Below are 26,855 nucleotides of genomic sequence, written 5' to 3'. Positions count from 1 at the left end.
GCATTAAGAAAACATGTATAGGTGTTATTATGCATTTAGTCTGTTTAAATGCATTACACACAGGTGGATACATGATATGTTATCTAAAACCATTATAAAGAGGCACAGACCAGTCATGTGGTTGCTTATGGGGTAACCTCACCCTCAAGCTATTGTCCGGTGCGTGAAACTACTTACGGGTAGTCTAATAGCAGGACGATAGGGTTGAGCTCTTTCCTGGGGCGGTAGTAGGCCCGCAGAGGGACGATGAAGTTATAGAGGCCGTTCCCTGCCATCTCTGCAGATACTATAATCAGCTTGTTCTTAAAACCATAGGCCTTGGCATCCTCAAAACTGTTGTGCCTGCAACCCTGGATGTCATGGAAAGTTAAGTAAAAGGTAATTATGTTTCAGGTTTGTTATAATGACTTAAATGTTTGTCAGTGTTACTGAGTGAAGTCTAAGGCAAGTTTTTTTTGTCCATAAACATATGATATTCCATGAACTATTGTGACAACACTAAACAGTTAGGTTTGTCTGCTGTATTCTATTATTCAAAGATACATACACTTTCTATTCATACAGTCAAGTTTACAAAGAGGAGCTAATGTACAATTGTTAAGACATGGTGCAACCAACACAGCTCAACACAATAAGATATAATAAATTGTTTGCTGTCTTTGGAACAAGACTGTGTGGCTTAATAATTACTACATGAGAGAACAAAACCATCCTTGTCTCTACTCACCTTGTCCAGACGAAGGCAGCAGAACGAGGCTTTCTGGGGTAAGAGATGGCACAGGGTTGGAGAGCTGCCAATGTAGGGCGAGTTGGGAGGGTATCCTTTCACAAAACTGAGGTGAAAAATGTAAATGAACAACAAATACACACACGTTCAGTCAGAGAGACTTCAGAAGAGGCAATGAACCAAAAACTTTAGCGACAAGGCAATCTATTGAATAATGTATCAATGTCAATCATTGACACCGTCTATTTGTCATTGTGTCATTGACACAGCTATTCGTATTGCACACATGTTGAAGGTTAACACAAAGGATTGATGGATTGTTACATACAGTAGTATCGAGACCGAGTGTAGCCTTTTCTCAAAGGCTTGTATTTCATGACCACACAGGGGCACTGTGGGACTCCAAGAGATGCCTGTATGGCTCATAACCAGAACACATTATACAATTCTCTCTCTCTGTCTCTCTCTCTCTTCCAGGCAGCAGTCTGGCATACCACAGTGTGTTACTTATGTAACTGTTGTCTAAGGGCTTCAATGGTATGCATTGAAAGATGTAAAGAAAGGGAGAAAGAAATAGAGAGAGAGAAAATAATAAAAGAAAGAAAGGATCCACTCTAACCCCTCCCACACATCTTCTCTTTCCTTTGGTGATGGAATGGATAGAGTAGCTGTGTGACTCAACATTTAGCTGAACAGACATTATAAAAGCCGACTAGACATTATCATATTGACTGTCAGTTAATGAAAACAATAATTCTAGCTACAGCCCAGCCATAAGCCATGGCCTGTAACGTAGAAACCAGCGAGTCCTGATCCACCATTTCGGAAACACTGCCCAAGCCCTTCCAACTTCCCTTTGCCCTCCTCTACATCTCTGATTGGACACTCACTCGGACACCGACGAGCTCTCCTCGTCTGATTGGTTGGTCTCGTCCTCTGATTGGTCACTGAGCAGGTCGCAGGGCAGGATGGAGGAGGAGTCAGCGATCTCCAAGACGGGGGCGATGCTGGGCCGTCTGCTTCCAGACCCGTTCTCTGTGGGCAGGGTTAGCTTGCTGCTGTCCTCTGGGGGGTCCGTCGGGTTCTGGAGGTCGATGGCTACCGTCCCTGAAAGAGGTGGTTGAATGGTTGGTAAGATAGTTGGTCGGTAAGACAATGGGGCGGGATTGGGCACCACAGATAGATAAGTTGCTGTAATTGTTTACAGAAACCTTAAGTTGATATACTATGATTTCCTATGAATACTCTATACTCTATAGTGCAGTGTAAGCACATTTTATGTTGCCTTGCATGATTCATTATCTAATCATCTTTTTGTGTGAAATGAGCCAGTACAGCTGATGTGCTAACTGCACTGTCATTGCTTCTGGTTGAATTAGTAAAGTCACTTAGTCTTTTGTCCTTTCCCAAAGCAGCACACTCATCCATCAAACTCATGTGTCCTCAATGCACTGAATTTTATTAGACTTTACAGACGAATGTCCTCAATGTTATCTTTTCAACACTATCCGATCTACCACCCATCGAATTGAACAAAAAGTACATGTATCCATATATGACAGCTGTACTATACAGTACCTGGACAAAGAGCAGTTGAATACAACATGTTTTTAATAGATTGTGTCTGTCACTGCCGTCAAATGAAGAGGACCAAAGCGCAGCGTGGTGAGCGTACATATTCCTTTTTATTAGGATGATGCCGACAAAAACAATAAACAATACAAAAACGACCATGAAGCTTAAGGCTATAGTGCCACAAACAAAGACAACTTCCCACACTGAAAGAAGGGAAAAGGGATACCTAAGTATGGTTCCCAATCAGAGACAACGATAGTCCCTGATTGAGAACCATACCCGGCCAAAACATAGAAATACAAAATCATAGAATACAAAAACATAGAATGCCCACCCCAAATCACACTCTGACCAAACCAAATAGAGACATAAAAAGGCTCTCTAAGGTCAGGGCGTGACAGTGTCAACTGAATGAATGTCCTTGAGGTTATTGTCCTCATGGTAAATGACATATTCTAAAGCCTTCCATCCATTTAGATGTGTCTACCTTGTATCTCATTTCTGAAAGGTTAAACATCGGGAATATCTTAATCTTGTTGTAATGGGAAGTAGCAGCATCCAACGCAAGTACAAGTACATTAAATGCATTTTTGATAAACAGAACTAAAACGATGCAAAACTATGTGCAAAAACCCTGCAAAGAACTGATTAACAGCAAATCACAGGAGGTTGGTGGCACCTTAATTGGGGAGAACAGGCTTGTGATAATGTCTGGAGCGGAATAGCTGGAATGGCATCAAATACAGCAAACACATGGTTTGATGCCATTCCATTGGCTCTGTTCCAGCCATTATTATGAGCCGTCCTCCCCTCAGCAGCCTCCACTGCAACACATTTACGGAAAACATCAAGCCTATACCAATACAACAGAATAACTGTGTTGACAGAAATCCTTCACCAACTACACTACGGTGTTGCCTTACAACAGGACAATTCAATAGTAGCAACATGCACAAACTTACCATACGAAGTGGCCTGATCAACTTTAACACGTCATAGTAAAACAACAACAACAAAAACAACAACAACAACAGAAACCAAGTCAGCCCAGAAAAGGAAAAAAGCCAATAGAGTCAGACAAGAACACATGCATGAAGTCACATACAAAACAACCATCACCACCAACATGTCAATGGCAACATTGCACTGTGAAAGGTAACATTGCACTGTGAAAGGTAACATTGCACTGTGAAAGGTAACATTGCACTGTGAAAGGTAACATTGCACTGTGAAAGGTAACATTGCACTGTGAAAGTTAGCATTGCACTGTGAAAGTTAGCATTGCACTGTGAAAGGTAACATTGCACTGTGAAAGGTAACATTGCACTGTGAAAGGTAACATTGCACTGTGAAAGATAGCAATGCACTGTGAAAGGTCGCATTGCACTGTGAAAGTTAGCAAATACATAGCAGTGACAAGTGAAGAATCCCTCCTCGCTCCCATTCTCTCACGCCCTTGCAACACTGGGCTCACTCCTCTGATTTTCCCTCCAACACTCTGATCTTTATAAGACTCTGCCGTTCCTCCTCACTCCCCTTCTCCCTGATCTTTATAACCCTACTCTGAAAATATAGTTTACCAAGCTACCAATTACTTTACACTGGAATAAGTTAAGCTACACTAAAGCTACCCTTAAGAAAAATAATCAAAAATGTCATAGACTAAAAATTGCAAGAACAGATCACTCTGTAGTCAGATGTCAACATAATGTGTGATTTAGCCTAAAAAACACAGGAAGTGAGAATTAGGCAGCCCCGATGCCAAGAAAAGTTGTGTGTAGTTAGCTACACAACTACATGGCAAAACAATACTGAACAAAACTCTACAAAGATTAGAATTTAGATCAACTACAACCAAGCTAGTGCAAAATGTACTGTAATTCAATTACTAGTTGTTACATTACATGTAGTTCATTACCTCCCAACACTGAGGCTCCCCCATCCCTCCTCCCTCTCACCTTCTCCCCTTTACTAAGCTATCCCTACCTCCCTTCCCTTCGTTCCTCACCCATACTGGCGATGATGCTGTGTACAGGCAGCCTGGAGGGGGCGTCGTACAGCCCGGCCACCGGCAGGCCCTTGTTGTCCTTCTCCTCCTGTTTAAAGATGAAGGCGCTGTTCTCCTCCTTGGTGATGTTGATGTAGTAGCAGGTGTCTGGGGCGGCCATGATGTGGCGAGGACCAGGGTTCAGCAGGATGCTCTTGTTGTCCTCCCTCTTCACCCCGATCAGACACACACCATACCTGAGGGGAGATGGAGAACAGCCATCTGGTATGCTATGCTTAGTGTAATCCAGTGGTGCATAACTCTGGTTCTAAAGGGCTTCTGGCTACAGGCTATGCCGGTTTGCCTTGGTTTGACAGAGAGTGATTAACCTCGAAGCCATGAACCAAGAGACAAATACCCAGGGAGCCTATCTAATCGAAACCCAAGAATATGCCACATATTTACAGATGTATCAATCAAGTGCCAGGGGAAACGGACACTAAGACTGCTGTCCTCAAGGTTTGCAGAGAATCAGAGAACAGCAAGAAGGTCTTATACAAGCCATGGCAGGAAGTCTACTCACTTCTTGTGTGCGTGGAAGGAGGCATAGGTGAAACTCTTCCCATCATACTCCCCAAAGAACTTGCTGTCACAGAGGCGGATATGGTAGACCTCGTTCCCCGAGCACCGTCCGTACGTCCTCTGCCACTGTTCTGGAGACAGCTGGCCTTCCCTGTAGTCAAAAACAGAAGAAGTGGAGAAAACTCATTGTGGCCTTATGTCCCAAAGGGGAGGAAGATGACTGATGACGTAAGGTGATGAAGATGACTGATGACGTAAGGTGATGAAGATGACTGATGATGTAAGGGGATGAAGATGACTGATGACGTAAGGTGATGAAGATGACTGATGACGTAAGGGGATGAAGATGACTGATGACGTAAGGTGATGAAGATGACTGATGACGTAAGGTGATGAAGATGACTGATGACGTAAGGGGATGAAGATGACTGATGATGTAAGGTGATGAAGATGACTGATGACGTAAGGTGATGAAGATGACTGATGACGTAAGGGGATGAAGATGACTGATGATGTAAGGTGATGAAGATGACTGATGACGTAAGGTGATGAAAATGACTGATGATGTAAGGGGATGAAGATGACTGATGAAGTAAGGTGATGAAGATGACTGATGACGTAAGGTGATGAAGATGACTGATGATGTAAGGTGATGAAGATGACTGATGACGTAAGGGGATGAAGATGACTGATGACGTAAGGGGATGAAGATGACTGATGATGTAAGGGGATGAAGATGACTGATGACGTAAGGTGATGAAAATGACTGATGACGTAAGGGGATGAAGATGACTGATGATGTAAGGTGATGAAGATGACTGATGACGTAAGGGGATGAAGATGACTGATGACGTAAGGGGATGAAGATGACTGATGACGTAAGGGGATGAAGATGACTGATGATGTAAGGGGATGAAGATGACTGATGACGTAAGGTGATGAAGATGACTGATGACGTAAGGTGATGAAGATGACTGATGATGTAAGGTGATGAAGATGACTGATGATGTAAGGGGATGAAGATGACTGATGACGTAAGGTGATGAAGATGACTGATGATGTAAGGTGATGAAGATGACTGATGATGTAAGGTGATGAAGATGACTGATGATGTAAGGTGATGAAGATGACTGATGATGTAAGGTGATGAAGATGACTGATGACGTAAGGTGATGAAGATGACTGATGACGTAAGGGGATGAAGATGACTGATGATGTAAGGGGATGAAGATGACTGATGACGTAAGGGGATGAAGATGACTGATGATGTAAGGTGATGAAGATGACTGATGACGTAAGGGGATGAAGATGACTGATGATGTAAGGTGATGAAGATGACTGATGATGTAAGGGGATGAAGATGACTGATGACGTAAGGTGATGAAGATGACTGATGACGTAAGGGGATGAAGATGACTGATGACGTAAGGGGATGAAGATGACTGATGATGTAAGGTGATGAAGATGACTGATGATGTAAGGTGATGAAGATGACTGATGACGTAAGGGGATGAAGATGACTGATGATGTAAGGGGATGAAGATGACTGATGACGTAAGGGGATGAAGATGACTGATGACGTAAGGTGATGAAGATGACTGATGACGTAAGGGGATGAAGATGACTGATGACGTAAGGGGATGAAGATGACTGATGATGTAAGGTGATGAAGATGACTGATGACGTAAGGTGATGAAGATGACTGATGATGTAAGGGGATGAAGATGACTGATGACGTAAGGTGATGAAGATGACTGATGACGTAAGGTGATGAAGATGACTGATGACGTAAGGTGATGAAGATGACTGATGACGTAAGGGGGTGAAGATGACTGATGACGTAAGGGGATGAAGATGACTGATGACGTAAGGGGATGAAGATGACTGATGACATAAGGGGATGAAGATGACTGATGAAGTAAGGGGATGAAGATGACTGATGACGTAAGGTGATGAAGATGACTGATGACGTAAGGGGATGAAGATGACTGATGATGTAAGGTGATGAAGATGACTGATGAAGTAAGGGGATGAAGATGACTGATGAAGTAAGGGGATGAAGATGACTGATGACGTAAGGGGATGAAGATGACTGATGACGTAAGGGGATGAAGATGTTAAAGAAACGTGAAGGACTGTTAGAGCAATGTGAGGCAAATTGTATCTGACCTTTTATGAGCTTGTAACTCCTGCCATCTAAATCTCCAACCAATAATTACCTTGTAAGGTCATCCCAACACAGCAATTACTTCTCTATAAGCTTCCCAAATGTTATCTTGTCTCAGAGCCCAGGGCTGACAAAGTTCTCTCTCTCTCTCTCTCTCTCTCTCTCTCTCTCTCTCTCTCTCTCTCTCTCTCTCTCTCTCTCTCTCTCTCTCTCTCTCTCTCTCTCTCTCTCTCTCTCTCTCTCTCTCTCTCTCTCTCTCTCTCTCTCTCTCTCTCTCTCTCTCTCTCTCTCTCTCTCTCTCTCTCTCTCTCTCTCTCTCTCTCTCTCTCTCTCTCTCTCTCTCTCTCATTCTCTCTTTCACTCTCTCTCTCACTCTCTCTCTCACTCTCTCTCTCACTCTCTCTCTTCTCTTTCTCTCTACCTTTTAACCTTTTTAATCAATCTGATGACTTCAGAGAAAACTAATTTATTGGAGTTGTCTTTTCCCAAAAACCTGTCACCATGTAGGACATAGTGTCATGCCCTGACCTTAGTTATATATGTTTTCTGTATTGTTTTGGTCAGGTCAGGGTGTGACGTGGGTGGGTATGCGTGTTTTGTATTGTCTAGGGTTTTTTGTAGATCTAGGGTTTTTTGTAAGTCTACGTTATTGTAGGTCTATGGTGGCTGAATTGGTTCCCAATCAGAGGCAGCTGTTTATCGTTGTCTCTGATTGGGGATCCTATTTAGGTTGCCATTTTCCATTTAAGTTTTGTGGGTTATTGTCTATATGTAGTTGCATGTCAGCACTTGTTATATAATAGCTTCACGTTCGTTTTGTTATTTTGTTAGTTTGTTTAGTGTTTCTTCGTTTGATTAAAAAGTATGTATTCATATCACGCTGCGCCTGGTTCTCCTCACTACGACGAACGTGACAGAATAACCCATCAAACAAGGACCAAGAAGCGTGATAAGGAGGAACAGCGCTTAATGGGGAAATGGACCTGGGAGGAGATATTAGATGGAGCAGGACCCTGGACGCAGCCGGGGGAGTATCGCCGTCCTAAGGAGGAGATAGAGGCAGCGAAAGCGGAACGGCGATACTACGAGGATAAATACCGGATAATAGAGGAACGGCGACGATATGAGGGTACACGGCTAGCACGGAAGCCCGAGAGGCAGCCCCAATACATTTTTTGGTGGGGGGCACACGAGGAGATTGGCTGAGTCAGGTAGGAGACCTGAGCCAACTCCTCGTGCTTACCGTGGGGAGCGTGTTACTGGTCAGGCACCGTGTTATGCGGTGGAGCGCACGGTGTCTCCAGTGCGTTATTCTAGCCCGGTGCGCTCCATTCTAGCTCCTCGCATTGGCCGGGCTAGAATGGGCATCCAGCCAGGAAGGAGGGTGCCGGCTCAGCGCTCCTGGTCTCCAGTGTACCTCCTTGGACCAGGATATCCTGCGCTGGCTTTGCTGTGTCTCCGGTGAGTCTGCACAGCCCAGTGCGTCCTGTGCCAGCGGGGCGAAAATAAACATCCAGCCAGGACGGGTTGTGTCAGCTCTACACTCCAGACCTCCAGTGCGCCTCCAGGGTCCAGTACACCCTTTTCCTCCTCCCCGCACTCGCCCTGAGGTGCGTGTCCCCAGCCCGGTATCACCAGTTCCGGCACCATGCACCAGGCCTACAGTGCCTATAGTCTATCTAATTATTTCCATAAAGAGGATAAGAATGGATTCTCTGCTGCGTCAAGCTGTTGATATTATAACGATGCTGAAAAGATTGTATCACCTTGGCTTGGTGTTGATGGCAGTGCACAGTGAGATTGATGAGTGTGGAGGCCCATGGTAAAGTTTATGGCAACGCAGTAGAGTTCAGGGAGGAGTCATTAATTAGGTACATGCCTTAGACTAATGACAAATGTGCCTGTTGTTGTTGTCGTAGCAACTTGGGACTTGTTTACATAGGAGGACACCTCAATCACAGGAGGTAGTGGCACCTTAATTGGGGAGGACGGGCTTGTGGTAATGGCTGGAGCGGTATGAGTGGCATGGTATCAAATACATTAAACACATGGTTTTCATGCATTTTATTTGTAGAACGCTTTCTCACAAACCCAAAGATTGAGATTTATGGTTTCAATAGTGATACCTCATTGTGGAGTTTTCAGAAGGAGGAGAGAATCATCAGTGTTTTAATGGGTGTACTCACTGTCCTCTGGAAGTGTGCACCAGGAGTGTGACCAGGGTGGATGTGGCTGGACACACACAGTTCAGGGCCAGCATGGCGTACTTGAATTCCTCCTCACAGACTACGTGATCTAACAAATAAAACAGAATACTGCAAGTCAGAGCAAATAGGTGATGTAACAACTTTGTTTTTGAAAGGAATGCAAAGAAGGAGAGAGGACGGACAGAGATGGAGAGAGGGAGCTGGGGATTGGGGGGACTGAGTGGAGGGAGCAAAACAGAGAGTTAGAGAAAGAGAGAGAGGGACAGGGAGACTGATAGAAAGAGACAGAGAGGGACAGGGAGACTGATAAAAGAAACAGAGAGGGACAGGGAGACTGATAGAAAGAGAGAGAGGTACAGGAAGACTGATAGAAAGAGACAGAGACGGACAGGGAGACTGATAAAAGAGACAGAGAGGGACAGGGAGACTGATAGAAAGAGACAGAGACGGACAGGGAGACTGATAGAAAGAGACAGAGACGGACAGGGAGACTGATAGAAAGAGACAGAGACGGACAGGGAGACTGATAGAAAGAGACAGAGAGGGACAGGGAGACTGATAGAAAGAGACAGAGAGGGACAGGGAGACTGATAGAAAGAGACAGAGAGGGACAGGGAGACTGATAGAAAGAGACAGAGAGGGACAGGGAGACTGATAGAAAGAGACAGAGAGGGACAGGGAGACTGATAGAAAGAGACAGAGAGGGACAGGGAGACTGATAAAAGAAACAGAGAGGGACAGGGAGACTGATAGAAAGAAACAGAGAGGGACAGGGAGACTGATAGAAAGAGACAGAGACGGACAGGGAGACTGATAGAAAGAGACAGAGAGGGACAGGGAGACTGATAGAAAGAGACAGAGAAGGACAGGGAGACTGATAGAAAGAGACAGAGAGGGACAGGGAGACTGATAGAAAGAGACAGAGACGGACAGGGAGACTGATAGAAAGAGACAGAGAGGGACAGGGAGACTGATAAAAGAAACAGAGAGGGTAAGGGGAGACTGATAGAAAGAGACAGAGAGGGACAGGGAGACTGATATAAAGAGACAGAGAGGGACAGGGAGACTGATAGAAAGAGACAGAGAGGTACAGGGAGACTGATAGAAAGAGACAGAGAGGGACAGGGAGACTGATAGAAAGAGACAGAGAGGGACAGGGAGACTGATAGAAAGAGACAGAGAGGGACAGGGAGACTGATAGAAAGAGACAGAGAGGGACAGGGAGACTGATAGAAAGAGAGAGAGGGACAGGGAGACTGATAGAATGAGACAGAGAGGGACAGGGAGACTGATAAAAGAAACAGAGACGGACAGGGAGACTGATAAAAGAAACAGAGAGGGACAGGGAGACTGATAGAAAGAGACAGAGACGGACAGGGAGACTGATAAAAGAAACAGAGACGGACAGGGAGACTGATAAAAGAAACAGAGAGGGTAAGGGGAGACTGATAGAAAGAGACAGAGACGGACAGGGAGACTGATAAAAGAAACAGAGACGGACAGGGAGACTGATAAAAGAAACAGAGAGGGTAAGGGGAGACTGATAAAAGAAACAGAGAGGGTAAGGGGAGACTGATAGAAAGAGACAGAAAGGGACAGGGAGACTGATAGAAAGAGACAGAGAGGTACAGGGAGACTGATAGAAAGAGACAGAGAGGGACAGGGAGACTGATAGAAAGAGACAGAGAGGGACAGGGAGACTGATAGAAAGAGACAGAGAGGGACAGGGAGACTGATAGAAAGAGACAGAGAGGGACAGGGAGACTGATAGAAAGAGAGAGAGGGACAGGGAGACTGATAGAAAGAGACAGAGAGGGACAGGGAGACTGATAAAAGAAACAGAGAGGGACAGGGAGACTGATAGAAAGAGACAGCGACAAAGAGAGCAAGGAAAGCTCACCAGCAAACTTCACATGGAATTTGTTCTCTGGTTTGAGGATCTGGACATACAGGGGGCAGTTTGGGGCAAAGTCCTTCACAGCCCAGGCTCTGAGGATGGTCTGGTGGTCCTGCAGGACAAAACAGCATTCATTTCCATCTGCTACTTCTAACACTTTCACCCTCACTCAACCGGAAATGTAATTCCGATTTTATGAGTCCTGAGAATTGGCCAGCTGGACTGTTATGTGCACTCAATATGAGTTTATAAATCCAATACTTATTTTTCATTTCTGTCCATTTTGTAAAATCAGCCGAGTGGAAAAGTAAAATAGTTCTTAAGCCACAGGTCCAATACGCACAATCACACTGAGTTACAGTGGAAAAATTCAGTTCATTGCAATCACAACTCAATGAATGTATCGAGTGATGATTGCAATGCGCTAAATATGAAGTCATGAGTCTGATAATGAACTTACAGCCGCAGTGCGGTCCACCTCATTCCTACTGCTCAGGATAAAACAGGCTTCTGCATCATCCATCCTGTAGGAAACAAACTGCTTTAACAGAAATACACGCACGCACGCACGCACGCACACACACACACACACACACACACACACACACACACACACACACACACACACACACACACACACACACACACACACACACACACACACACACACACACACACACACACACACACACACACACACACACACCACACACACACACCAGGGAAGCTTCAGACAGGTAATATTAGTGAGAACTGTCCGAGAGAAAAGCTAAGAGGCTAAAATCTGCATGCTGTTGTAATGTTCACCGTATTGTCACACTGTATTACTGTCATGGTTTTCATCAGAGTATTTTCATGTGTGAAAACGGCAGAGTGGAGGGGTGAGCTGCTGGGTGAATTCATGACTGTTATCACTGAACGACCATGCAGTGCTGTGCTGCAGTGGACAGGGTAAATTTCATGCCATCCCAGTTCATGCCATCCCAGTTTCCTCTCATGGGGACAAGCAGTATTACCACAATTCAACCATCCATCACCACCCCTTAGCATCCACCCTACGACTACAGTAAAATCAGAGCAGCTGCATATATCAATGGCTACCTGTATTGTGTTCCTGACAGGGCAGCCCCTGCCACTGCCAACACGGTTTGATGTGATCGATCTCAGCTATGATTTGTGTTGATGCATATGAACTTGGCTGTTGTGATGAGAGTGAGCCGTACTGAGAAAGCCCATTACACTGATATACTAGGAGAGGACAGCCAACTGAATGAACACCTTTGGCTGACCTTTCCTCTCTTATCTGTCAGCAGCACAAGGTGCACAAACTCACTCATAGACTCTAGATTCATATCTGAGATCAGAAAGCCTATCAACCAGTAACTGAACTGTGAGGACTCAACAACAGGCTCATTAGAGGTTTGTTCTGATCTGCGATTACCAACTCAAGCATCTGTGACCTCAACTGATGGTGTTATGAACTTCTCTGATACCCCTTGCTTCCCTTTACACTCTTAGAACAAAATGTGCTTTTTAGAACTTGAAAGGGTTCGTCGGCTGTCCTCATAGGAGAACCCTTTGAAGAACCCAGTTTTGGTTCCAGGTAGAACCCTTTTGGTACCAGGTAGAACCCTTCTGAGTTCCATGGAGAACCCTTTACGCAGAGGGTTCGACATGGAACACAAAATAGTTACACCTGGAACCACAAACTGTTCTCCTATGGGGACAGCCGAAGAACCCTTTTGGAACCCTCTTTTAGCAAATAAAAATGTTATAGAATGGAGCTGTCAAAGAGATGGGATATTTCTTTCTATCTATTCCAAAAGATAGGAACACTGCCCTTCACTCCCATTGAGACTCTTTAGGCCCAGTGGGCGGTGGGTCACTCACTTGGCCCTCATGAGGTCTGTGTCTTTGAGCGCTGAGCCCTGGAGATAGATGACCCTCTGGGACCACAGGGGGATCTGGAGGACACGACGAACCTGGATGTCCATCTCCGTAGGGCACAGGATCACCACATAGTAGTCCTGCAGGGTAGACACCTGTTAGATACCTAACATCAGGAAAGCAGGGTAGATACCTGTTAGATACCTAACATCAGGAGAGTGTGGTAGATACCCTGTTATATACCTAACATCAGGAGAGCAGGGTAGATACCTGTTAGATACCTAACATCAGGAGAGCAGGGTAGATACCTGTTAGATACCTAACATCAGGAGAGCAGGGTAGATACCTGTTAGATACCTAACATCAGGAGAGCAGGGTAGTTACCTGTTAGATACCTAACATCAGGAGAGTGTGGTAGATACCCTGTTATATACCTAACATCAGGAGAGCAGGGTAGATACCTGTTAGATACCTAACATCAGGAGAGCAGGTTAGATACCTGTTAGATACCTAACATCAGGAGAGCAGGGTAGATACCTGTTAGATACCTAACATCAGGAGATCAGGGTAGATACCTGTTAGATATCTAACAGAGGAGAGCAGGGTAGATACCCTGTTAGATACCTAACATCAGGAGAGTGTAGTAGATACCTGTTAGATACCTAACATCAGGAGAGCAGGGTAGATACCTGTTAGATACCTAACATCAGGAGAGCAGGGTAGGTACCCTGTTAGAAACCTAACATCAGGAGAGCAGGGTAGATACCCTGTTAGATACCTAACATCAGGAGAGCAGGGTAGATACCCTATTAGATACCTAACATCAGGAGAGCAGGGTCGATACCTGTTAGATACCTAACATCAGGAGAGTGTGGTAGATACCTGTTAGATACCTAACAGAGGAGAGCAGGGTAAGTACCCTGTTAGATACCTAACATCAGGAGAGTGTGGTAGATACCTGTTAGATACCTAACAGAGGAGAGCAGGGTAGATACCCTGTTAGATACCTAACATCAGGAGAGCAGTGTAGATACCTGTTAGATACCTAACATTAGGAGAGCAGGGTAGATACCCTGTTAGATACCTAACATCAGGAGTGTGTGGTAGATACCTGTTAGATACCTAACGTCAGGAGAGCAGGGTAGATACCTGTTAGATACCTAACATCAAGAGAGCAGGGTAGCTACCTGTTAGATACCTAACATCAGGAGAGCAGGGTAGATACCTGTTAGATACCTAACATCAGGAGAGCAGGGTAGATACCTGTTAGATACCTAACATCAGGAGATCAGGGTAGGTACCTAACATCAGGAGAGCAGGGTAGACACCTGTTAGATACCTAACAGAGGAGAGCAGGGTAGATACCCTGTTAGATACCTAACATCAGGAGAGTGTGGTAGATACCTGTTAGATGCCTAACAGAGGAGAGCAGGGTAGATACCTGTTAGATACCTAACATCAGGAGAGCAGGGTAGATACCTGTTAGATACCTATCATCAGGAGAGCAGGGTAGATACCCTTTTAGATACCTAACATCAGGAGAGCAGGGTAGATACCTGTTAGATACCTAACATCAAGAGAGCAGTGTAGATACCTGTTAGATACCTAACATCAGGAGAGTGTGGTAGATACCTGTTAGATACCTAACATCAGGAGAGCAGGGTAGATACCTGTTAGATACCTAACATCAGGAGAGCAGGGTCGATACCTGTTAGATACCTAACATCAGGATAGCATGGTAGATACCTGTTAGATACCTAACATCAGGAGAGCAGGGTAGATACCTGTTAGATACCTAACATCAGGAGAGCAGGGTAGATACCCTGTTAGATACCTAACATCAGGAGAGCAGGGTAGGTACCCTGTTAGATACCTAACATCAGGAGAGCAGGGTAGATACCTGTTAGATACCTAACATCAGGAGAGCAGGGTAGGTACCCTGTTAGATACCTAACATCAGGAGAGTGTGGTAGATACCTGTTAGATACCTAACATCAGGAGAGCAGGGTAGATACCTGTTAGATACCTAACATCAGGAGAGCAGGGTAGATACCTGTTAGATACCTAACATCAGGAGAGCAGGGTAGATACCTGTTAGATACCTAACATCAGGAGAGCAGGGTAGCTACCTGTTAGATACCTAACATCAGGAGAGCAGGGCAGATACCCTGTTAGATACCTAACATCAGGAGAGCAGGGTAGGTACCCTGTTAGATACCTAACATCAGGAGAGTGTGGTAGATACCTGTTAGATACCTAACATCAGGAGAGCAGGGTAGATACCCTGTTAGATGCCTAACATCAGGAGAGCAGGGTAGATACCTGTTAGATACCTAACATCAGGAGAGCAGGGTAGACACCTGTTAGATACCTAACATCAGGAGAGCAGGGTAGATACCCTGTTAGATACCTAACATCAGGAGAGCAGGGTAGATACCTGTTAGATACCTAACATCAGGAGAGCAGGGTAGATACCTGTTAGATACCTAACATCAGGAGAGCAGGGTAGATACCTGTTAGATACCTATCATCAGGAGAGCAGGGTAGATACCTGTTAGATACCTAACATCAGGAGAGCAGGGTAGATACCTGTTAGATACCTAACATCAAGAGAGCAGTGTAGATACCTGTTAGATACCTAATATCAGGAGAGTGTGGTAGATACCTGTTAGATACCTAACATCAGGAGAGCAGGGTAGATACCTGTTAGATACCTATCATCAGGAGAGCAGGGTAGATACCTGTTAGATACCTAACATCAGGAGAGCAGGGTAGATACCTGTTAGATACCTAACATCAAGAGAGCAGTGTAGATACCTGTTAGATACCTAACATCAGGAGAGTGTGGTAGATACCTGTTAGATACCTAACATCAGGAGAGCAGGGTAGATACCTGTTAGATACCTAACATCAGGAGAGCAGGGTAGATACCCTTTTAGATACCTAACATCAGGAGAGCAGGGTAGATACCTGTTAGATACCTAACATCAAGAGAGCAGTGTAGATACCTGTTAGATACTTAACATCAGGAGAGTGTGGTAGATACCTGTTAGATACTTAACATCAGGAGAGTGTGGTAGATACCTGTTAGATACCTAACATCAAGAGAGCAGTGTAGATACCTGTTAGATACTTAACATCAGGAGAGTGTGGTAGATACCCTGTTATATACTTAACATCAGGAGAGTGTGGTAGATACCCTGTTATATACCTAACATCAGGAGAGCAGGGTAGATACCTGTTAGATACCTAACATCAGGAGAGCAGGTTAGATACCTGTTAGATACCTAACATCAGGAGAGCAGGGTAGATACCTGTTAGATACCTAACAGAGGAGAGCAGGGTAGATACCTGTTAGATACCTAACAGAGGAGAGCAGGGTAGATACCCTGTTAGATACCTAACATCAGGAGAGTGTAGTAGATACCTGTTAGATACCTAACATCAGGAGAGCAGGGTAGATACCTGTTAGATACCTAACATCAGGAGAGCAGGGTAGGTACCCTGTTAGAAACCTAACATCAGGAGAGCAGGGTAGATACCCTGTTAGATACCTAACATCAGGAGAGCAGGGTAGATACCCTATTAGATACCTAACATCAGGAGAGCAGGGTCGATACCTGTTAGATACCTAACATCAGGAGAGTGTGGTAGATACCTGTTAGATACCTAACAGAGGAGAGCAGGGTAAGTACCCTGTTAGATACCTAACATCAGGAGAGTGTGGTAGATACCTGTTAGATACCTAACAGAGGAGAGCAGGGTAGATACCCTGTTAGATACCTAACATCAGGAGAGCAGTGTAGATACCTGTTAGATACCTAACATTAGGAGAGCAGGGTAGATACCCTGTTAGATACCTAACATCAGGAGTGTGTGGTAGATACCTGTTAGATACCTAACGTCAGGAGAGCAGGGTAGATACCTGTTAGATACCTAACATCAAGAGAGCAGGGTAGCTACCTGTTAGATACCTAACATCAGGAGAGCAGGGTAGATACCTGTTAGATACCTAACATCAGGAGAGCAGGGTAGATACCTGTTAGATACCTAACATCAGGAGATCAGGGTAGGTACCTAACATCAGGAGAGCAGGGTAGACACCTGTTAGATACCTAACAGAGGAGAGCAGGGTAGATACCCTGTTAGATACCTAACATCAGGAGAGTGTGGTAGATACCTGTTAGATGCCTAACAGAGGAGAGCAGGGTAGATACCTGTTAGATACCTAACATCAGGAGAGCAGGGTAGATACCTGTTAGATACCTATCATCAGGAGAGCAGGGTAGATACCCTTTTAGATACCTAACATCAGGAGAGCAGGGTAGATACCTGTTAGATACCTAACATCAAGAGAGCAGTGTAGATACCTGTTAGATACCTAACATCAGGAGAGTGTGGTAGATACCTGTTAGATACCTAACATCAGGAGAGCAGGGTAGATACCTGTTAGATACCTAACATCAGGAGAGCAGGGTCGATACCTGTTAGATACCTAACATCAGGATAGCAGGGTAGATACCTGTTAGATACCTAACATCAGGAGAGCAGGGTAGATACCTGTTAGATACCTAACATCAGGAGAGCAGGGTAGATACCCTGTTAGATACCTAACATCAGGAGAGCAGGGTAGGTACCCTGTTAGATACCTAACATCAGGAGAGCAGGGTAGATACCTGTTAGATACCTAACATCAGGAGAGCAGGGTAGGTACCCTGTTAGATACCTAACATCAGGAGAGTGTGGTAGATACCTGTTAGATACCTAACATCAGGAGAGCAGGGTAGATACCTGTTAGATACCTAACATCAGGAGAGCAGGGTAGATACCTGTTAGATACCTAACATCAGGAGAGCAGGGTAGATACCTGTTAGATACCTAACATCAGGAGAGCAGGGTAGCTACCTGTTAGATACCTAACATCAGGAGAGCAGGGCAGATACCCTGTTAGATACCTAACATCAGGAGAGCAGGGTAGGTACCCTGTTAGATACCTAACATCAGGAGAGTGTGGTAGATACCTGTTAGATACCTAACATCAGGAGAGCAGGGTAGATACCCTGTTAGATGCCTAACATCAGGAGAGCAGGGTAGATACCTGTTAGATACCTAACATCAGGAGAGCAGGGTAGACACCTGTTAGATACCTAACATCAGGAGAGCAGGGTAGATACCCTGTTAGATACCTAACATCAGGAGAGCAGGGTAGATACCTGTTAGATACCTAACATCAGGAGAGCAGGGTAGATACCTGTTAGATACCTAACATCAGGAGAGCAGGGTAGATACCTGTTAGATACCTATCATCAGGAGAGCAGGGTAGATACCTGTTAGATACCTAACATCAGGAGAGCAGGGTAGATACCTGTTAGATACCTAACATCAAGAGAGCAGTGTAGATACCTGTTAGATACCTAATATCAGGAGAGTGTGGTAGATACCTGTTAGATACCTAACATCAGGAGAGCAGGGTAGATACCTGTTAGATACCTATCATCAGGAGAGCAGGGTAGATACCTGTTAGATACCTAACATCAGGAGAGCAGGGTAGATACCTGTTAGATACCTAACATCAAGAGAGCAGTGTAGATACCTGTTAGATACCTAACATCAGGAGAGTGTGGTAGATACCTGTTAGATACCTAACATCAGGAGAGCAGGGTAGATACCTGTTAGATACCTAACATCAGGAGAGCAGGGTAGATACCCTTTTAGATACCTAACATCAGGAGAGCAGGGTAGATACCTGTTAGATACCTAACATCAAGAGAGCAGTGTAGATACCTGTTAGATACTTAACATCAGGAGAGTGTGGTAGATACCTGTTAGATACTTAACATCAGGAGAGTGTGGTAGATACCTGTTAGATACCTAACATCAAGAGAGCAGTGTAGATACCTGTTAGATACTTAACATCAGGAGAGTGTGGTAGATACCCTGTTATATACTTAACATCAGGAGAGTGTGGTAGATACCCTGTTATATACCTAACATCAGGAGAGCAGGGTAGATACCTGTTAGATACCTAACATCAGGAGAGCAGGTTAGATACCTGTTAGATACCTAACATCAGGAGAGCAGGGTAGATACCTGTTAGATACCTAACAGAGGAGAGCAGGGTAGATACCTGTTAGATACCTAACAGAGGAGAGCAGGGTAGATACCCTGTTAGATACCTAACATCAGGAGAGTGTAGTAGATACCTGTTAGATACCTAACATCAGGAGAGCAGGGTAGATACCTGTTAGATACCTAACATCAGGAGAGCAGGGTAGGTACCCTGTTAGATACCTAACATCAGGAGAGCAGGGTAGATACCCTGTTAGATACCTAACATCAGGAGAGCAGGGTAGATACCCTATTAGATACCTAACATCAGGAGAGCAGGGTCGATACCTGTTAGATACCTAACATCAGGAGAGTGTGGTAGATACCTGTTAGATACCTAACAGAGGAGAGCAGGGTAAGTACCCTGTTAGATACCTAACATCAGGAGAGTGTGGTAGATACCTGTTAGATACCTAACAGAGGAGAGCAGGGTAGACACCCTGTTAGATACCTAACATCAGGAGAGCAGTGTAGATACCTGTTAGATACCTAACATTAGGAGAGCAGGGTAGATACCCTGTTAGATACCTAACATCAGGAGTGTGTGGTAGATACCTGTTAGATACCTAACGTCAGGAGAGCAGGGTAGATACCTGTTAGATACCTAACATCAAGAGAGCAGGGTAGATACCTGTTAGATACCTAACATCAGGAGAGCAGGGTAGATACCTGTTAGATACCTATCATCAGGAGAGCAGGGTAGATACCTGTTAGATACCTAACATCAGGAGAGCAGGGTAGATACCTGTTAGATACCTAACATCAAGAGAGCAGTGTAGATACCTGTTAGATACCTAATATCAGGAGAGTGTGGTAGATACCTGTTAGATACCTAACATCAGGAGAGCAGGGTAGATACCTGTTAGATACCTATCATCAGGAGAGCAGGGTAGATACCTGTTAGATACCTAACATCAGGAGAGCAGGGTAGATACCTGTTAGATACCTAACATCAAGAGAGCAGTGTAGATACCTGTTAGATACCTAACATCAGGAGAGTGTGGTAGATACCTGTTAGATACCTAACATCAGGAGAGCAGGGTAGATACCTGTTAGATACCTAACATCAGGAGAGCAGGGTAGATACCCTTTTAGATACCTAACATCAGGAGAGCAGGGTAGATACCTGTTAGATACCTAACATCAAGAGAGCAGTGTAGATACCTGTTAGATACTTAACATCAGGAGAGTGTGGTAGATACCTGTTAGATACTTAACATCAGGAGAGTGTGGTAGATACCTGTTAGATACCTAACATCAAGAGAGCAGTGTAGATACCTGTTAGATACTTAACATCAGGAGAGTGTGGTAGATACCCTGTTATATACCTAACATCAGGAGAGCAGGGTAGATACCTGTTAGATACCTAACATCAGGAGAGCAGGTTAGATACCTGTTAGATACCTAACATCAGGAGAGCAGGGTAGATACCTGTTAGATACCTAACATCAGGAGATCAGGGTAGATACCTGTTAGATACCTAACAGAGGAGAGCAGGGTAGATACCCTGTTAGATACCTAACATCAGGAGAGTGTAGTAGATACCTGTTAGATACCTAACATCAGGAGAGCAGGGTAGATACCTGTTAGATACCTAACATCAGGAGAGCAGGGTAGGTACCCTGTTAGATACCTAACATCAGGAGAGCAGGGTAGATACCCTGTTAGATACCTAACATCAGGAGAGCAGGGTAGATACCCTATTAGATACCTAACATCAGGAGAGCAGGGTCGATACCTGTTAGATACCTAACATCAGGAGAGTGTGGTAGATACCTGTTAGATACCTAACAGAGGAGAGCAGGGTAAGTACCCTGTTAGATACCTAACATCAGGAGAGTGTGGTAGATACCTGTTAGATACCTAACAGAGGAGAGCAGGGTAGATACCCTGTTAGATACCTAACATCAGGAGAGCAGTGTAGATACCTGTTAGATACCTAACATTAGGAGAGCAGGGTAGATACCCTGTTAGATACCTAACATCAGGAGTGTGTGGTAGATACCTGTTAGATACCTAACGTCAGGAGAGCAGGGTAGATACCTGTTAGATACCTAACATCAAGAGAGCAGGGTAGCTACCTGTTAGATACCTAACATCAGGAGAGCAGGGTAGATACCTGTTAGATACCTAACATCAGGAGAGCAGGGTAGATACCTGTTAGATACCTAACATCAGGAGATCAGGGTAGGTACCTAACATCAGGAGAGCAGGGTAGACACCTGTTAGATACCTAACAGAGGAGAGCAGGGTAGATACCCTGTTAGATACCTAACATCAGGAGAGTGTGGTAGATACCTGTTAGATGCCTAACAGAGGAGAGCAGGGTAGATACCTGTTAGATACCTAACATCAGGAGAGCAGGGTAGATACCTGTTAGATACCTATCATCAGGAGAGCAGGGTAGATACCCTTTTAGATACCTAACATCAGGAGAGCAGGGTAGATACCTGTTAGATACCTAACATCAAGAGAGCAGTGTAGATACCTGTTAGATACCTAACATCAGGAGAGTGTGGTAGATACCTGTTAGATACCTAACATCAGGAGAGCAGGGTAGATACCTGTTAGATACCTAACATCAGGAGAGCAGGGTCGATACCTGTTAGATACCTAACATCAGGATAGCAGGGTAGATACCTGTTAGATACCTAACATCAGGAGAGCAGGGTAGATACCTGTTAGATACCTAACATCAGGAGAGCAGGGTAGATACCCTGTTAGATACCTAACATCAGGAGAGCAGGGTAGGTACGCTGTTAGATACCTAACATCAGGAGAGCAGGGTAGATACCTGTTAGATACCTAACATCAGGAGAGCAGGGTAGGTACCCTGTTAGATACCTAACATCAGGAGAGTGTGGTAGATACCTGTTAGATACCTAACATCAGGAGAGCAGGGTAGATACCTGTTAGATACCTAACATCAGGAGAGCAGGGTAGATACCTGTTAGATACCTAACATCAGGAGAGCAGGGTAGATACCTGTTAGATACCTAACATCAGGAGAGCAGGGTAGCTACCTGTTAGATACCTAACATCAGGAGAGCAGGGCAGATACCCTGTTAGATACCTAACATCAGGAGAGCAGGGTAGGTACCCTGTTAGATACCTAACATCAGGAGAGTGTGGTAGATACCTGTTAGATACCTAACATAAGGAGAGCAGGGTAGATACCCTGTTAGATGCCTAACATCAGGAGAGCAGGGTAGATACCTGTTAGATACCTAACATCAGGAGAGCAGGGTAGACACCTGTTAGATACCTAACATCAGGAGAGCAGGGTAGATACCCTGTTAGATACCTAACATCAGGAGAGCAGGGTAGATACCTGTTAGATACCTAACATCAGGAGAGCAGGGTAGATACCTGTTAGATACCTAACATCAGGAGAGCAGGGTAGATACCTGTTAGATACCTATCATCAGGAGAGCAGGGTAGATACCTGTTAGATACCTAACATCAGGAGAGCAGGGTAGATACCTGTTAGATACCTAACATCAAGAGAGCAGTGTAGATACCTGTTAGATACCTAATATCAGGAGAGTGTGGTAGATACCTGTTAGATACCTAACATCAGGAGAGCAGGGTAGATACCTGTTAGATACCTATCATCAGGAGAGCAGGGTAGATACCTGTTAGATACCTAACATCAGGAGAGCAGGGTAGATACCTGTTAGATACCTAACATCAAGAGAGCAGTGTAGATACCTGTTAGATACCTAACATCAGGAGAGTGTGGTAGATACCTGTTAGATACCTAACATCAGGAGAGCAGGGTAGATACCTGTTAGATACCTAACATCAGGAGAGCAGGGTAGATACCCTTTTAGATACCTAACATCAGGAGAGCAGGGTAGATACCTGTTAGATACCTAACATCAAGAGAGCAGTGTAGATACCTGTTAGATACCTAACATCAGGAGAGTGTGGTAGATACCTGTTAGATACCTAACATCAGGAGAGCAGGGTAGATACCTAACATCAGGAGAGCAGGGTAGATACCTGTTAGATACCTAACATCAGGAGAGTGTGGTAGATACCTGTTAGATACCTAACATCAGGAGAGTGTGGTAGATGCCTGTTAGATACCAAACATCAGGAGAGCAGTGTAGATACCTGTTAGATACCTAACATCAGGAGAGTGTGGTAGATACCTGTTAGATACCTAACATCAGGAGAGCAGGGTAGGTACCCTGTTAGATACCTAACATCAGGAGAGCAGGGTAGATACCCTGTTATATACCTAACATCAGGAGAGCAGGGTAGATACCTGTTAGATACCTAACATCAGGAGAGCAGGGTAGGTACCCTGTTAGATACCTAACATCAGGAGAGTGTGGTAGATACCTGTTAGATACCTAACATCAGGAGAGCAGGGTAGATACCTGTTAGATACCTAACATAAGAAGAGCAGTGTAGATACCTGTTAGATACCTAACATCAGGAGAGTGTGGTAGATACCTGTTAGATACCTAACATCAGGAGAGCAGGGTAGGTACCCTGTTAGATACCTAACATCAGGAGAGCAGGGTAGATACCCTGTTAGATACCTAACATCAGGAGAGCAGGGTAGATACCCTATTAGATACCTAACATCAGGAGAGCAGGGTCGATACCTGTTAGATACCTAACATCAGGAGAGTGTGGTAGATACCTGTTAGATACCTAACAGAGGAGAGCAGGGTAAGTACCCTGTTAGATACCTAACATCAGGAGAGTGTGGTAGATACCTGTTAGATACCTAACAGAGGAGAGCAGGGTAGATATCCTGTTAGATACCTAACATCAGGAGAGCAGTGTAGATACCTGTTAGATACCTAACATTAGGAGAGCAGGGTAGATACCCTGTTAGATACCTAACATCAGGAGTGTGTGGTAGATACCTGTTAGATACCTAACGTCAGGAGAGCAGGGTAGATACCTGTTAGATACCTAACATCAGGAGAGCAGGGTAGCTACCTGTTAGATACCTAACATCAGGAGAGCAGGGTAGATACCTGTTAGATACCTAACATCAGGAGAGCAGGGTAGATACCTGTTAGATACCTAACATCAGGAGATCAGGGTAGGTACCTAACATCAGGAGAGCAGGGTAGACACCTGTTAGATACCTAACAGAGGAGAGCAGGGTAGATACCCTGTTAGATACCTAACATCAGGAGAGTGTGGTAGATACTTGTTAGATGCCTAACAGAGGAGAGCAGGGTAGATACCTGTTAGATACCTAACATCAGGAGAGCAGGGTAGATACCCTTTTAGATACCTAACATCAGGAGAGCAGGGTAGATACCTGTTAGATACCTAACATCAAGAGAGCAGTGTAGATACCTGTTAGATACCTAACATCAGGAGAGTGTGGTAGATACCTGTTAGATACCTAACATCAGGAGAGCAGGGTAGATACCTGTTAGATACCTAACATCAGGAGAGCAGGGTAGATACCTGTTAGATACCTAACATCAGGATAGCAGGGTAGATACCTGTTAGATACCTAACATCAGGAGAGCAGGGTAGATACCTGTTAGATACCTAACATCAGGAGAGCAGGGTAGATACCCTGTTAGATACCTAACATCAGGAGAGCAGGGTAGGTACCCTGTTAGATACCTAACATCAGGAGAGCAGGGTAGATACCTGTTAGATACCTAACATCAGGAGAGCAGGGTAGGTACCCTGTTAGATACCTAACATCAGGAGAGTGTGGTAGATACCTGTTAGATACCTAACATCAGGAGAGCAGGGTAGATACCTGTTAGATACCTAACATCAGGAGAGCAGGGTAGATACCTGTTAGATACCTAACATCAGGAGAGCAGGGTAGATACCTGTTAGATACCTAACATCAGGAGAGCAGGGTAGCTACCTGTTAGATACCTAACATCAGGAGAGCAGGGCAGATACCCTGTTAGATACCTAACATCAGGAGAGTGTGGTAGATACCTGTTAGATACCTAACATCAGGAGAGCAGGGTAGATACCCTGTTAGATGCCTAACATCAGGAGAGCAGGGTAGATACCTGTTAGATACCTAACATCAGGAGAGCAGGGTAGACACCTGTTAGATACCTAACATCAGGAGAGCAGGGTAGATACCCTGTTAGATACCTAACATCAGGAGAGCAGGGTAGATACCTGTTAGATACCTAACATCAGGAGAGCAGGGTAGATACCTGTTAGATACCTAACATCAGGAGAGCAGGGTAGATACCTGTTAGATACCTATCATCAGGAGAGCAGGGTAGATACCTGTTAGATACCTAACATCAGGAGAGCAGGGTAGATACCTGTTAGATACCTAACATCAAGAGAGCAGTGTAGATACCTGTTAGATACCTAATATCAGGAGAGTGTGGTAGATACCTGTTAGATACCTAACATCAGGAGAGCAGGGTAGGTACCCTGTTAGATACCTAACATCAAGAGAGCAGTGTAGATACCTGTTAGATACCTAACATCAGGAGAGTGTGGTAGATACCTGTTAGATACCTAACATCAGGAGAGCAGGGTAGATACCTGTTAGATACCTAACATCAGGAGAGCAGGGTAGATACCTGTTAGATACCTAACATCAGGAGAGCAGGGTAGATACCCTTTTAGATACCTAACATCAGGAGAGCAGGGTAGATACCTGTTAGATACCTAACATCAAGAGAGCAGTGTAGATACCTGTTAGATACTTAACATCAGGAGAGTGTGGTAGATACCTGTTAGATACCTAACATCAGGAGAGCAGGGTAGATACCTAACATCAGGAGAGCAGGGTAGACACCTGTTAGATACCTAACAGAAGAGAGCAGGGTAGATACCCTGTTAGATACCTAACATCAGGAGAGTGTGGTAGATACCTGTTAGATACCTAACATCAGGAGAGCAGGGTAGGTACCCTGTTAGATACCTAACATCAGGAGAGCAGGGTAGATACCCTTTTAGATACCTAACATCAGGAGAGCAGGGTAGATACTTGTTAGATACCTACTATCAAGAGAGCAGTGTAGATACCTGTTAGATACCTAACATCAGGAGAGTGTGGTAGATACCTGTTAGATACCTAACATCAGGAGAGCAGGGTAGGTACCCTGTTAGATACCTAACATCAGGAGAGCAGGGTAGATACCCTTTTAGATACCTAACATCAGGAGAGCAGGGTAGATACTTGTTAGATACCTAACATCAAGAGAGCAGTGTAGATACCTGTCAGATACCTAACATCAGGAGAGTGTGGTAGATACCTGTTAGATACCTAACATCAGGAGAGCAGGGTAGATACCTGTTAGATACCTAACATCAGGACAGCAGGGTAGATACCTGTTAGATACCTAACATCAGGATAGCAGGGTAGATACCTGTTAGATACCTAACATCAGGAGAGCAGGGTAGATACCTGTTAGATACCTAACATCAGGAGTGCAGGGTAGATACCTGTTAGATACCTAACATCAGGAGAGCAGGGTAGATACCCTGTTAGATACCTAACATCAGGAGAGCAGGGTAGGTACCCTGTTAGATACCTAACATCAGGAGAGTGTGGTAGATACCTGTTAGATACCTAACATCAGGAGAGCAGGGTAGATACCTGTTAGATACCTAACATCAGGAGAGCAGGGTAGATACCTGTTAGATACCTAACATCAGGAGAGCAGGGTAGCTACCTGTTAGATACCTAACATCAGGAGAGCAGGGCAGATACCCTGTTAGATACCTAACATCAGGAGAGC

The 26,855-nt window shown here is 44.6% G+C and overlaps 1 protein-coding gene across 14 annotated transcripts in view; it reads right to left on the bottom strand.

Moving 5' to 3' along the window:
• The window catches only part of LOC139545029 (potassium channel subfamily T member 1-like), a 197,393-nt gene that overhangs the window by 27,128 nt on the left and 143,410 nt on the right, over window positions 1-26,855 (bottom strand). For all 14 annotated transcript variants that reach the window (XR_011668982.1, XR_011668981.1, XR_011668983.1 and 11 more), the window contains 9 exons: window positions 13,033-13,169; window positions 11,603-11,666; window positions 11,146-11,254; window positions 9,225-9,333; window positions 4,873-5,022; window positions 4,311-4,546; window positions 1,618-1,834; window positions 728-833; window positions 178-350 (listed from right to left, as the gene is read on the bottom strand). Coding sequence is in view for 11 of the 14 variants with exons in the window: in XM_071352365.1 (XP_071208466.1) it covers window positions 178-350; window positions 728-833; window positions 1,618-1,834; window positions 4,311-4,546; window positions 4,873-5,022; window positions 9,225-9,333; window positions 11,146-11,254; window positions 11,603-11,666; window positions 13,033-13,169 (1,301 nt within the window). In the remaining 3 variants the exon portion in view is untranslated. The remainder of the gene's footprint in view (window positions 1-177; window positions 351-727; window positions 834-1,617; window positions 1,835-4,310; window positions 4,547-4,872; window positions 5,023-9,224; window positions 9,334-11,145; window positions 11,255-11,602; window positions 11,667-13,032; window positions 13,170-26,855) is intronic.

This window comes from Salvelinus alpinus, chromosome 19 (genome assembly GCF_045679555.1).
Source record: "Salvelinus alpinus chromosome 19, SLU_Salpinus.1, whole genome shotgun sequence".
In the NCBI taxonomy this organism is placed as follows: Eukaryota; Metazoa; Chordata; class Actinopteri; order Salmoniformes; family Salmonidae; genus Salvelinus; species Salvelinus alpinus.
This window is presented reverse-complemented; position numbering and strand designations above follow the sequence as displayed.